General features: G+C 38.9%; 1 protein-coding gene and 2 long non-coding RNA genes across 4 annotated transcripts; all 3 read right to left on the reverse strand.

Moving 5' to 3' along the window:
- Positions 1–262: 262 nt before the first annotated feature.
- On the reverse strand, positions 263–12,590 carry LOC103514600 (acyl-CoA Delta(11) desaturase). 2 transcript variants are annotated; one of them, XM_017446292.2, is made up of 5 exons: positions 12,304–12,590; positions 8,167–8,503; positions 3,586–3,675; positions 2,570–3,406; positions 263–1,626 (listed from the first exon to the last, which is right to left on the reverse strand). In XM_017446292.2, exons 1-4 carry the CDS (start codon positions 12,548–12,550, stop codon positions 2,974–2,976), a joined length of 1,107 nt encoding a protein of 368 aa, XP_017301781.1. In that variant the 5' UTR covers positions 12,551–12,590; the 3' UTR covers positions 263–1,626; positions 2,570–2,973. The 2 variants fall into 2 exon arrangements, with proteins under 2 accessions (XP_017301781.1, XP_026683331.1); XM_026827530.1 differs by having other exon boundaries at positions 2,570–3,257; positions 3,437–3,675; positions 12,304–12,589.
- Positions 4,378–5,975, reverse strand: LOC113469665. The gene is made up of 2 exons (XR_003393009.1): positions 5,701–5,975; positions 4,378–5,408 (listed from the first exon to the last, which is right to left on the reverse strand). It is a non-coding gene; the product is annotated as an uncharacterized LOC113469665 (long non-coding RNA).
- Positions 11,017–12,210, reverse strand: LOC113469666. The gene is made up of 2 exons (XR_003393010.1): positions 12,064–12,210; positions 11,017–11,941 (listed from the first exon to the last, which is right to left on the reverse strand). It is a non-coding gene; the product is annotated as an uncharacterized LOC113469666 (long non-coding RNA).
- Positions 12,591–14,708: the final 2,118 nt, after the last annotated feature.

Consider the following 14,708-nt stretch of genomic DNA (forward strand, 5'->3'; position numbering starts at 1 on the left):
TAAGTTTCAATGATCACTTATGGAGAAAATAAAGAAATGTGATGAAAAATAAAAATAAGGGCAGATAATTTTTGTGATACTTTTCGAAAATTTTGGCACTCAATCAGGTGCGTTAGGTGGTAGGTAGGTATGTCCTAAAAAGTGAGATATAACAATTTATATGATTCCTCTCAAACCAAAAAAAAGTTGACACTGTTTTTATTTGTTAAAATTCAAAGATATTTTCTACCGAACAATAGTCGAAAGTTGATTGATAACTTTTAGTGTAAACTAAATCAGGCCGGAACTTGGCCTGGCGCACTGCCGTGCGCCTAGATCTAAAAAAGTATGCTTGTAGGTACTATTCTCCACCATGTGTAATTTCTTCTAAATGGTGTTTTCTGTAATTAAATTACATCAGATGCCTATTTGAAAGATAATGAAATAGGTACTAGATAATGAAATAGGTACCTACTATATGGCTCGGTACCTATATTTATCAGATATAATAGCAACATTATAGCATAAACAAAAAAGACAAGAGGCACTAAGTACCTAGAGAAAAATTAAATTTTAACTTTGAAACAAAAGGAAAAAAAATTGAAAGTATAAAGCTTTTGAGCTCTAGTGATTTTTACACAAAGAGTAGGTATAAAAAGCACAGACAATAATTATACAATATTATTCTACATTAATGAACTCTTGTAGGTAAAACAAATGACAGACTAAGTGTCTAATATACATGAGAAAAATAATAAAATTAAACAAAAGGATATTTTTAAAAAATAAACATCTGATTCTTTTTCAATCATTTTTCTTTTATCACAACTGGAAACATCACCTCTGCTAAACCTCAACCTAAAATAATGTCTAGATAAAATATGTACAGGAAATCTATTTATAACTATGTATGTATATTTGTTTATTAAATAAATAATAACTAAATAAAATTAATATAACTAACAGTATTTCCAGCTGGAAACGTGATGGACTCTTACAAAGATGTAAAATGTAACAATGAGTTCCTAATTTAATAATTTTACTATTATGATGTCTCTGGAATTTTCTAGCGATGACCATCAGTTTAATATGAGCTGTCGTAAATTAGGTAACCTACCAATGGGCTCGTCGTTAGATGAGATGTTTTATATATTGAGTTGATTGTTTTAGCTACGCCGAGCAAGGCCAATAAAGGTAACCTACCCTATCTAACCTATTTTGTTCATGAAATGTTAAAGTACCCCTAAAGAGCTATAGTGAAGGAATGGATCTGTGTGAGAGCAGAACCCTACTAAGCGAAACACGCCCTTACGAGATTCATAATAAACTGTATACGTAGTTGGAATTGGAAATCTACTAGGAATGTTCCACAGACTTTTATCTGGACCAACGCTTTGCGGGCCATATATTTACCCTACTCCTAACCTACACCTACAAACCCTACACCTATCGACCTACCCCTATTCTCAGCCTCACTTGGTCCGTTAGTGAGACCTTTGGTAATCTAAAACTCATTTCAATATTGGATTTTGGGCCCCAAATTGGTAGAAAGCGGCCTCTCTTGACCGGACTTCCGTTGGAACATTACCCATCCACAATCCCCATACCAAATTTTGAATTGTGGATGTGATTACCAAATGGAAAAACCTACGAATATACCCTGTCTACATATACTGCCAAAATGAGACTGAAAAGTCCCTTTCCCTTTACTTGCGCAGTCCAAACAAAGTCTTTGTTCAAAAAATGAAATAAAATAATATAATAAACAATTTATTATTATTCAATTCTAGTAAGAAATCATCTTTTCGTTGCTTTTTTTAGGAATACATAAATCATTACGAATACTGAATACCATCGGCATAAAAAAAAAGTATCATTGTGGGAGGAAGCACTGTGCAATGTACCTTCCTCCTTTAAAGATATTCTACCGTTGAACCTTTGACACGTTTGGCAACGTAGCCTACTTTTTAGATGAATCCTTGCTGCCATATTCAAATGGATGAACCATAGGTCTGGAATTTTCTAGCGATGAACATCAGTTTAATATGAGCTGTCGTAAATTAGGTAACCTACCAATGGGCTCGTCGTTAGATGAGATGTTTTATATATTGAGTTGATTGTTTTAGCTACGCCGAGCAAGGCCAATAAAGGTAACCTACCCTATCTAACCTATTTTGTTCATGAAATGTTTAAAGTGCCCCTAAAGAGCTATAGTGAAGGAATGGATCTGTGTACTGAGCGAAACACGCCCTTAGGAGATTCATAATAAACTGTATACGTAGTTAGAATTGGAAATCTACTAGGAATGTTCCACAGACTTTTATCTGGACCAACGCTTTGCGGGCCATATATTTACCCTACTCCTAACCTACACCTACAAACCCTACACCTATCGACCTACCCCTATTCTCAGCCTCACTTGGTCCGTTAGTGAGACCTTTGGTAATCTAAAACTCATTTCAATATTGGATTTTGGGCCCCAAATTGGTAGAAAGCGGCCTCTCTTGACCGGACTTCCGTTGGAACATTACCCATCCACAATCCCCATACCAAATTTTGAATTGTGGATGTGATTACCAAATGGAAAAACCTACCTAATGGATTATACCTACTTATTTATAAATTTATTTTGAAATAATGGGTGATCTAGATTCTAGATAAAACTAATAATATTCTTTCTATTCTTATTAAGAATTATTTTTGAATTTTCACCTAATAGTTGGACAGCAGGTACGGAGTATCAGCTCTAAAGTGAAATATCTAATATGATTTAGATTTTGATATTTTGATCTACCAGAGCTATACCTAACTATTTCCCAAGAGTAAAGTTCTCTAAAGGTTGGCACAATGATAGTTCATCATTACTTGTCTATTATCTTGATGTCATCGCTTTTGGAATATTATCTACAATGTAAACTTGTAAGCTTCCACGTCTACAATTTTTGGAAAGCTTCGTCGTTTCGTCTAAAATTGGTAGCGCTCTACTGTCAGTCTTCATTGCTCCTTGGTGTGCGTTGTGAGGGCCACATCCTTATCTTCCTGTGGCATATCCTTGTCTCCCCATCCCCACACACCGCCGTCATGATGATGTTCATGGGTGCCGTCTCCTGTCCTCTTGATACGGTTCACAATCATCTGATGGGACACGGTCTTCAAGTCGTAAGCCCAGCCCAGCTTGGCGAAGAAGTCAATAAATCCAGTAGTCAAATTAGCGCGGTAGTTCCCTAGCTCGGCAGTTTTGTAATCCCAAGGGAAGACATGATGGTAGTTGTGCCAACCTTCGCCCAGAGCAAACACGGCGACGCCCAGGTTCTCAGACGGGTTGATGTATTGATCATAGGGCCGCTGTCCCCACATGTGGGCTGCACTGTTCACTAGCCAAGTCATGTTCAGAGTAAATGTATACCTGAACATTGTGGCCACAAACCAGGAAAGACATGATGGTAGTTGTGCCAACCTTCGCCCAGAGCAAACACGGCAACGCCCAGGTTCTCAGACGGGTTGATGTATTGATCATAGGGTCGCTGTCCCCACATGTGGGCTGCACTGTTCACTAGCCAAGTCATGTTCAGAGTAAATGTATACCTGAACATTGTGGCCACAAACCAGGAATTACGCCATGTCTCGCCCCAAACAAGTGCGGGCACTATGGTAGGGAGCACGAAGCAGAAGATGGGCATCAGGATCATGTAGTATCTGAAACAGTGAAACAGATGACACGAGTTAGAGTTGGAGATCAGAATTCTCTCTCAACATTGTTTGTTAGTTTGTTAAACTAATTGATACCATATAGCCTACTAGTTTGATCATTTTGTTCCGAATAGAGCTTATTCGAGGCACTCCTCGCTATAATTGACAACATGTTGAGACCAAGTCTCAGTGCTCGATACTTCGTTCTTATTGGTCATTACATTACCAAACGAACGACATGGAATACCAAACGACATAAAAAAGAAATGGAAAGTAACAGCCCAGGTATCTGACTCTGGTCACGAGATCAAACAAACACGAGATTCTTACGGAAACAACCGTCTCCAAATTGTGCCAACTGAGCAGACAACCTTTCAAACCTCAACCCCTGCATTTGTTTTGAAGACCACCAACATCTAAAGATTCTCAAGGAATCGTAAAAAGTTCTTCTTTGAAAGTAGGTACTAACTGATATTGTTGCCAAAATCACAATAATAGGTCCACAAAATGAACATTTTCCCCGACCTGTGTACATTAACGTAGTGACATTAGACCGAATACAAGTGACCGAAATTCCTGCCAAGTTGGAAACCGCTGTATCAGAGTACCGAGATCCCAAACAAGGCTGCAATAACTACTGACTAGTCTCAATGAGGGTCACAGCAGACCAAGTTGGTAACTGATGTATTGAAACGCAAGAAGTGTTGAGTTGGTATAAATCGCGGTGATTTCGTACATATAGGTGGGAAAGACACCTTCAAAGATACCTAAGATAATCTCGAATGACACCTTTCAACGACATCGAAGATATCCAATCTGATTGAATAAATTTCCTGAAAACTGTATTTGCCTGTGAAAAATGTTGTAATAGAGAGATAGAGACCAATATTGCCAAATACCTACCTACATAGTATTACTATTTTAGTCGTTTCAAATAGATGAGTGTAAATAACAAATGGGCAGTCTAGATTTAAAATAGTCTTAGACAAAAAGCTAAAGAGATTAATGAAAACCTTGGCACACGTAAACAAAACCTTGCTTAAAAAACCCTGATTGGGACAGATAAGGAAAACCATGCTTCAAAAAGCTCAGCGAAGTTTGAATCAGGTAAGGAAAATCTTAGTTGAAAAAGATTTCACCAAGTTTTGGGTCAGGTGAGTCAGGTCCCATGAAAAAAGCTCAGCAAAGTTTGAATCAGGTAAGGAAAACCTTGGTTGAAAAAGATTTCAGCAAGCTTTAGGTCAGGTCCCATGACAAGCTATCAAAGTGGTGTTTATTTAATGAAACTTTGTAGTTACATTGAACGGTTTGTCGTAACGTAATTGTATTCTGTGAAGGTCTTCTAATGAATAGGTAGTGTGTGAACTGTGAGTGGATTTTGCAAACGGAGTAGATGTGATGTAACAGCAATAAATCGGTCTTAAGTCTTAACAGCAATTATTCTAAAAGATACTTTACCAGATAAATAACCCGTTGTGACTTCAGCAGAAGAGTTGATGTACCTACCTACTATACCTGATGGCAAATTGGCATAGGGACTTTTTAGTGTTAGTCTACAGAATAGACAAGGTATGAAATAAATACTTGGAGCTACCTTGCATCAGCTGTAGAAGCAAAAATGTCATAATAAAGTGACATGTTTGACCACAATTGATGATTATTATTTTTTTTTTTTTTTACTGTGTAAGTACCTATCTACCGATTTATCATTTTGCAACACAAAAATATTCATATACAACCTGAATAGGTTAGGAAATAGCCTTTGAACCTTTTTCATGCATATTACATAAAGGAAGTTTAAAGAAAATTGCATAATGGAAGTTCAAAGGACTGGATAAATTAATGAGTAAGTAATATCTGGGCAGGTAGGTCGTATTTTTTTTTTATTATTATTATTTTATTGAGGTCAGGTAGATAAAGAAAACCTTGCTTTAAAAAGGTCTCACGAATATTTAGGCCAGATGAGGAAAACCTTGCTTAAAAAGGTTTCATCAAAAATTGGATCAGGTAGGTACCTACTTCATATACAACCTGAATAGGCTAGGAAATAGCCTTTGAACCTTTTTCATGCATATTGCATAAAGGAAGTTCAAAGAATATTGCATAATGGAAGTTCAAAGGACTGGATAAATTAATGGGTAAGTAATATCTGGGCAGGTAGGTCGTATTTTTTTTTATTTATTATTATTATTTTATTGAGGTCAGGTAGATAAAGAAAACCTTGCCTTAAAAAGGTCTCACGAATATTTAGGCCAGATGAGGAAAACCTTGCTTAAAAAGGTTTCATCAAAAATTGGATCAGGTAGGTACCTACATACTTGGGAAAAACCTTGTTTAGAGATGATGCTGTCAAATTTCGAAAGCCACACTCTCAAGTCAACATGATGAAGGCAGAAGTTCAATACATACCACGTCAATCAGCACATTTTTTTCTCGTGTAAGGTTAATGACCTGACTTCTGACTCAGTCGCATTTTTTTTCTTTTTTTTCTTCTTCTTCTTTTTCTTCTTCTTCTTCTTCTTCTTCTTCATTTTTCCACCTTTTTTTTTTTCTTCACTTTTTGTGTTGAAATTTTAAAACGTTGGAAATCTCGTCAGTAGCCAGCCAGATACGTTGGTATGAATTTATGCAAATATACCACGTCAATCAGCACATTTTTTTCTCGTGTAAGGTTAATGACCTGACTTCTGACTCAGTCGCATTTTTTTTCCACTTTTTTTTTCTTCACTTTTTGTGTTGAAATTTTAAAACGTTGGAAATCTCGTCAGTAGCCAGCCAGATACGTTGGTATGAATTTATGCATGTCTACGTCTAGCTGTCTCGTCATATAACTAACGCCATGTCTCGTCATACAATAACTAACGTCATTAGGTAGGCAAATGAGTCATAAAACTCTATACATGTGGACCTATTCCAATACCCAACACGTACTAACTCTAAAGTTTAATTTATGCAAATGCGTAATGTTATAAATAGGAATAGGTGTAAATAACTATTGATGTAAATAGTATGTACATTGTAAGTACTCCATTCTACCCATCTGGTGACTCTCATCTTAATTTCACTGTATTTCCTAATAACTTCATCCAATATTGTGTAAATAGCTATTGATGTAAATAGTATGTACTCGTACATTGTAAGTACGGCATTCTACCACCCATCTGGTGACTCTCATCTTAATTTCACTGTATTTCCTAATAACTTCATCCAATATTGCGAAAGCTGATATCGAGCTGTGTCCACACAAAGTCGAAGCCGTCGATCGACGAGGTGAATCTACGTTGTCGAGGCAGTCGGCGTCGACTATGTGAGTATGTGCGGACACAGCTTTAGGCTAGTGTCAATTTCAGTGGCATACACTGAGAAAAAAGGATGTCTTACGCTCAGTCGAGTGACTGGGTTCCGGAACTCTAATGCCGGCCACTCACCGTCTCGCCGTCTAATAACAGACCAATAAAAAGATTCTCTATTCATCTGTTGGTAAGTTGGTATAATGGAACAACTTGTGCTAAACTGACAAGTCTATATAAACTTAAGTAGACCTAGGCCAGTAAAAATCGGGCTAGGACAGACCAGGTCTGTCAGGCGGTCTGCATGAGCGTGAGTGGCCGACATTACAAACGATTGTCATTTGTATTGTGACTATAGGGGATGAAGCTGTCAAAAGGAGAAATCCCTGTTATAGTATATATATCTACATATGTCAGGATTCGAACCCACAACCATCAGTTACCAAAGCCACCAGTTAAACTGTTAGTGGCACGTGCCGTGTGGTCGTGCCCCTTTACATAATTCAAACTCATTAACCTAGAATTTTTAATTTCGGAAAATATTTGATGGAGATTAGATTGGTACCTAAATATCTATGTTCCTAATGAAAACAGGCGAATTTTTTCCTCATTTGCCGGCTATATGTGAAAACTCGCATGCATAATTAATTGTGCTTAAGTTACCTACCTACATGCACGTGGAGAACACTTCCAATCATTTAAGAATGTTGTAAAACATTGAGCGTATGTGGATACAATGAACTGAAGTTGGTGAGAAAAATTCTGCTTTAATAACACTAGTCGAGCCAGCCGCTTGAAGGGCAGCGTAGCTTGTAAGCGTTAGGTCACGGGTTCGTGGAAATAAGTAGGTATGTAGAAGTAGATGGGGCTGGGGGACTTTAAACAGGGAGTATACAGTATACCAGTCTGAATTCCCCTTGTGAAAGATACAGCAAAGGTTGAGTGCGAAGGGCATCCACTTGTAAAATTTGTACCCAAAACCAAATGTCAGCTCAAACCAATCACCCTAGTTAGGGCTGATTGAGAGGCTGACGAAAAACGCCGACCCCGTCTGTACACGGAAAAAGGCGAAAAAGTAAAAGGAGTGAGAAAAAAATCTGATTTAACAACTCAAGTCGAGCATTCGAGCCTGCCTTGGAAGCGCTAGGTCGTGGGTTCGTGGACATAACTAGGTATGTAGATAGAATGATAGATAGTTGACACTTACTTCTTCTGGAACATCAGCAGCTTGTCCTGCTCCAGGTCGGCGAGGTCAATGCCCTTTCCTTTCTCAATGACATCCGGATGTTTCTTGCACATCAGCCACCCCATGTGCGAAAAGAAGAAGCCCCGCTTGGCGTTATGAGGGTCGGCGTTGGTTTCGCTGTACTTGTGGTGTACCCTGTGGTCTCGTGCCCACTCGTAGACGTGATTCTCGAAAGCTATCGTGTTGAAGATGACGAGAATGAGGCGCAGCGGCCACTTGGCTTTGTAGGAACGATGTGCCCATAGTCTGTGTGCTCCTGCTGTGATGCCCAGACCGCTGGCTTGGTAGAGAAGTATGGCTGTGGACAGAAAGAAGAGACTATTAGGTACATCAAGAGAGACCACTGGCTTGGTAGAGAAGTATGGCTGTGGACAGAAAGAAGAGACTATTAGGTACATCAAGAGAGACCACTGGCTTGGTAGAGAAGTATGGCTGTGGACAGTGTGGACAGAAAGAAGAGACTGTTAGGTACATCAAGAGAGACCACTGGCTTGGTAGAGAAGTATCGCTGTGGACAGAAAGAAGAGTGTTAGGCTGTGTCCACACAGTCGACCGTCAATAGATGGTCGATCGACGAGGTGAAGAGGTACACACGTTAACCTAAAGGAGACCAACCAGAGAGCTGTTCAACTTCTGGAAGTTCAAGATTTAAAGGTGGTTCCGTAAACGGAAAGTAAGTAAGTAAGTAATATAGGATGAGGTTACTAGGTATCAAGATAACTGCTGATTACATGCATAGGTACATTCGATTGGAAAATCTTGATTTTCCGATGTTAAGCTGTGTCCACACAGTCGACCGTCAATAGATGGTCGATCGACGAGGTGAAGAGGTACACACGTTGACCTAAAGGAGGCCAACCAGAGAGCTGTTCAACTTCTGGAAGTTCAAGATTTAAAGGTGGTTCCGGAAACGGAAAGTAAGCAAGTAATATAGGATGAGGTTACTAGGTATCAAGATAACTGCTGATTACATGCATAGGTACATTCGATTGGAAAATCTTGATTTTCCGAGAAGATTAGGGATTTGTGGTTGATTTTTTCCGAGAAGATTAGGGATTTGTGGTTAATCATGTGGTGAGTAAGTATGATTCGATGTGTGGTTTTATGTAGTGATAATGCCTCATTTAAATCCATTTTACATCTTTATAAAGGTATATTCACGTACATATTACCAATGATGAGCTAATAGAAATGAAAACATCATCTCATACACCCCGGTAGGCGGTAGGTAATGCTAATGACACGACACACAGAGTATGTAATTTGACAGCATCTCGTCTCTATGTCCCTGAAACATATGATTCGATGTGTGGTTTTATGTAGTGATAATGCCTCATTTAAATCCATTTTACATCTTTATAAAGGTATATTCACGTACATATTACCAATGATGAGCTAATAGAAATGAAAACATCATCTCATACACCCCGGTAGGCGGTAGGTAATGCTAATGACACGACACACAGAGTATGTAATTTGACAGCATCTCGTCTCTATGTCCCTGAAAGTGTTATGAACTCTTCACTCTGAACACAGAGAACGTGCCAAATCAGAGGTTGAGAATATTTGGCCGAATTTCATATAAGTATTTTATTAATATTACTAATAATAATAATAAAGAGTGTGACACGCGAGTAAGTACCTATTAGGTAGAGAGAAAATCACATGATTCACGCGTTTCGCACACTTTAAACGAGAGACGAATTACGAGATGATGTTAAGATAGAGCTACCTACCTACCTATTTTTTAAACGATGTTGTCCGTACGAGAAGGTATTTGGCTAATGTAACCCCAATTTAGTGTTGTACCTATATGTAATTGTTGCATTAATCACCGTGAAAACCAAAATAAATGGGCCTCGATAAAATTCAAATCAGGGTGGAGGGTGGAGTTATGGAAAATCAGAAGGCCTCTGATGTTTACATTTACATACAGTCACAGCACAAATGTTAGATTGCGTACATAAGTGTCGGAGGATTCGACAGGAATATTTGCGTGGGTGTATGGATGAGAAACCTCAGAAAAGATCTGGTTTCTCATCCATATTATTACAGGGTGAGGCCAACCGGTCAAAAATGCATCCCTTGTAAGGAGATCACTCCAAAACACTACACCAAGGGTCAAACATCCTTTGTAATTTTGAGAACCCCTGAACTGACCTACCTATAAAATTGTATGTAGTTTGTACTGAGGCATCGATTAAATATGTTTGCTCCTATGATACATTTCATTCATTCTCTTATTTTGGCCGGAGCGGAGACATGAAATTTTCAACGCGGGTGGACAAAATTTTTGTACGAAGGTGAGATTGGGTCAAGGCCGGGTATGTTTGTACAATATACACGCGAGTAAGTACCTACCTATTAGGTAGAGAGAAAATCACATGATTCACGCGTTTCGCACACTTTAAACGAGCGACGAATTACGAGATGATGTTAAGCTAGAGCTACCTACCTATTTTTAAACGATGTTGTCCCTACGAGAAGGTATTTGGCCAAGGTAAACCCAATTTAATGTTGTACCTATATGTAATTGTTGCATTAATCACCGTGAAAACCAAAATAAATGGGCCTTGATAAAATTCAAATCAGGGTGGAGGGTGGAGTTATGGAAAATCAGAAGGCCTCTGATCTGATGTTTACATACAGTCACAGCACAAATGTTGATTAAGGTGGCGTTCCGAACCTAGCTGCCGGGTCGCGCGACTTCCATTACAAACTTCCAGTCGAACAAATTATTACAAAAATAGTATTTTAAATCATATGAAAACCTTTGTTGTACATTGTATGCCTAAGTGTGACAGGGATACGGGTCATGCTGGTGTTAAAGGGTAGCCAAAGATATTGTTGCCAAGGAAAAAGCCAAGTTGCTCAGTGAAATTGACAACGAAATGCTTGTGAAGAACATCTATCCCCCAGGTACTGTATAGCTTGGGCCAAACTTGATGTTTTTGAAAATCATAATCATACCTATACCTACACTCCTACGCAGACTACACACGAAGGTATCGTAAAGGTACTACTTAGGTACATCTGAGATTGTATTGTACTCAAAAGTAGACATCTACAGCCAAATGTACCTACATACTCGTACGTATGTACATATATAAACTCGGTACCTATGTGTGCCTAGATATCTAAATAGAGGTACAAGTACATACCTAATGTGGCTTAGATAGGCATAAGTAAAGTACTTATTACGTAACAGTTGTGTAGTTCAAGGGAATTTTCCAAATCAGTTGATTTCCGAATTCAAGCCTTCGTTATTGACTAGGTTCTTGACTTCTGAATCATTTACATAGTGTGATAAATCAATTGTTCAGTCAAGTCTTGTCTCTTTAGGTGGGTGCTAGGTTCATTTTAAGTCAGTTTGTGTCAGGCAAGTTTGAACACCAAATAAAAGGGAAATATGAATCTAAACCCGAGAACCACAGAAAATGAATACTATGTCACCTTTGGTCCTGAATTATTCAAAAATGTCCAAAATCAAACAATATTATTATTCATTGTCATTATTCGAGTCAGCGTGACTCAGTATATTTTAGTTGGAGAACACTTTGAGTGCGGAATGACGGATCAGTACCTAGGCTTAGAGCCCTTATCACACCCGGCGTTGTTCGGTGACTCCATTTAGGACAAGAGTGTTATTTGTGTAGATTCGACTTCCAACCAATTCAACCAAATATATTTTGTCAATAAGAACCTTAAAACCACCTTACATTATCTTGATATGTACCTACTTGTTTGACTCCATTTAGGACAAGAGTGTTATTTGTGTATTCGACTTCCAACCAATTCAACCAAATATATTTTGTCAATAAGAACCTTAAAACCACCTTACATTATCTTGATATGTACCTACTTGTTCTTATACCTACCCATAAAATACACGAGACCTTGTTTAGACTGCTGGGGTAAAGGGACTTTTTATTCTCATTCGAGCAGGATAAACAAGGCATATTCTATTCTATCCTACTTGGGAATAAAATACCTTATCTAGGGAACAAAACACTTACCCCATATGACTGTAGGCCACTTGGCCGATGTGACTAGAAGGTAGGGGAATAAAATACCTTATCTAGGGAACAAAACACTTACCCCATATGACTGTAGGCCACTTGGCCGATGTGACTAGAAGGTAGGCGCCATACAGGGCCGCCAAATGCAGGTAGGCAAACAGGATGACATTCCGCCAAACGATTTGTAGTTTGTACTCTCGGGTAGCGTTGGTGACGATTCTCTGTTTCTCGACTGTGTCCGTCCGACTGACGGATGGACTGAGGGTGTCGGCACTGTCGTCTTCAAATAGAACTCCTGTCGGTGCGCTGGTGATGTTGGGTGCCATCTCTGCGGATTACCTGGGGGCAGAACGGGAAAGATTTGATTAATATTTGAAATACAGGGGTGAAGTGATTTATACTCGAAATAAAGGACTGGACTCAATGGACAATAGGCACTGAGCAACAAATTGCTCAGTGCCTAAAGTAGCGTTCACACTAGTATTAGTTTTTCCATTACACAAAAATCCTTTGATCCTAACACTAACACCTTTAGGTATATGAGTTTAAGGCGATGTCAATCGTTTGACAATGGGGCTCAACCACTTTTTTTTTTCTTCGCTGATAAAGGAAGTTCGAAACACGCTGATTTCAATAGAAATGCTTAAAATTTCATACAGAACGGGAAAGATTTGATTAATATTCGAAATACAGGGGTGAAGTGATTTATACTCGAAATACAAGGACTGGACTCAATGGACAATAGGCACTGAGCAATTTGTTGCGTTCACACTATTAGCTTTTCCATTACACAAAAATCCTTTGATCCTAACACCTTTAGGTATATGAGTTTAAGGCGATGTCAATCGTTTGACAATCGTGTGGACGCTGCTTAACAGGCTATACATATTAATCCGTAATCTAGATTCTAGCTCATCGGAGGTCTCATAGTCCAGACCTCAGTCGTTTGGGAGGACAGTGATGGAGACACACTCACACACTTTTCACACTGGTACACTCAACATGCTTTTGCATTAAAGCAGCGCGCACACTGATCATACACTTACAACACTTCAGACATTTCCAACATTTCCATACAACATGTTGGAAGCTTCTATACCGCACACCAATCATACATTTCCAACATCGGTCGAATGTCGGATGCTCAATTCAGTTTCAGTTTAGTGTTGTGGTAGTCCTGTGGTGTGTGTGTTAGTTCTGTGGTGTGTGTGTGTGATTGTGTGTGTGTGGCGAATGGGTGTGGTGTGTGATTGTGTGTGTGGGATGGGTGTGTGTGTGTGTTAGTTCTGTGGTGTGTGTGTGCGGAATGGGTGTGGTGTGTGATTGTGTGTGTGGGATGGGTGTGGTGTGTGATTGTGTGTGTGGGATGGGTGTGTGTGTGTGTGTGTGTTAGTTCTGTGGTGTGCGTGTTAGTTCTGTGGTGTGTGTGTCTGTGTGGCGAATGGGTGTGGTGTGTGATTGTGTATGTGGGATGGGTGGGTTAGTTCTGTGTTTTGTGGGTGTGGGTGTGTTTGTGGGTGATTGTGTGTGTGTGGGATGGGTGGGTGTGGGATGGGTGTGTGTGTGTTGGGTCTGTGGTGTGGGATGGGTGTGTGTGTGTGTGTGTTTGTGCGTGTTGGGTCTGTGGTGTGTGTGTGTGTTGAGTTCGCCCTAGTTTATTAAAAAATTAAATTTGTTCTTATTGATTTTTTTAATGGGTATTTGTAAATTATATTTATTATTCATTTTAAAATAAAATTTTAAAGTAGACATTCAATTAAAATTTTAAACAAGAAATTAAGTTAAAACTGTAAATTAAAATTTTAAACCGGAAATTAAATTGAATTTATAAATTTTAATTGCACTTTACCCCCCTCTTTCAGCAGGAAACAGCTTCAAGACTGTCAGACATTACAACAATTTTGCTCAAAAAGCAAACCTTCCAACATCATGTCGGAAGTGTTGGAAGTGTATGATGATGTCGTAAGTGTTGGAAATGTCTGATACGGATAGGTGTGCGGTCTACCATTAGTTAACATAGGAAGCAAAATACAAAATTTGTCGGAAATGTCTGAAGTGTTGTAAGTGTTGTAAGTGTATGATCAGTGTGCGCGCTGCTTAACCCGGCCGCTGCGCGCTGGGCAAATAAAGGTATAATTTTATTATATTAATCTATTTGAACTATAGGTAATTAGGTATAGGTACTATCTCAATGATTCGAGAAACAAAACCGATTTGCCTGCACTCGGTGGAGATCTCGCCAAAGTGAAAGTAAGATCGCAGCATGCATCATGTAGCACAGATAGACCGGTAAGCCATGTTGCTGAATCAACACTCACCACTCACTACTCTAGACACCAACAGAGTCTACTAGTAGTTCTTGTTGGTAATAAGCTCCAGATGTTCTATTATACAACAGAACCGAGAGGTAAATGAACTGTCAAATCGCGAATTTGCTATCACTGTTAGAGTGTTGTCAGAAGAAGCGAAATGTAGATCAAGCAA

Source organism: Diaphorina citri, unplaced genomic scaffold (assembly GCF_000475195.1).
Source record: "Diaphorina citri unplaced genomic scaffold, Diaci psyllid genome assembly version 1.1 scaffold1180, whole genome shotgun sequence".
In the NCBI taxonomy this organism is placed as follows: Eukaryota; Metazoa; Arthropoda; class Insecta; order Hemiptera; family Psyllidae; genus Diaphorina; species Diaphorina citri.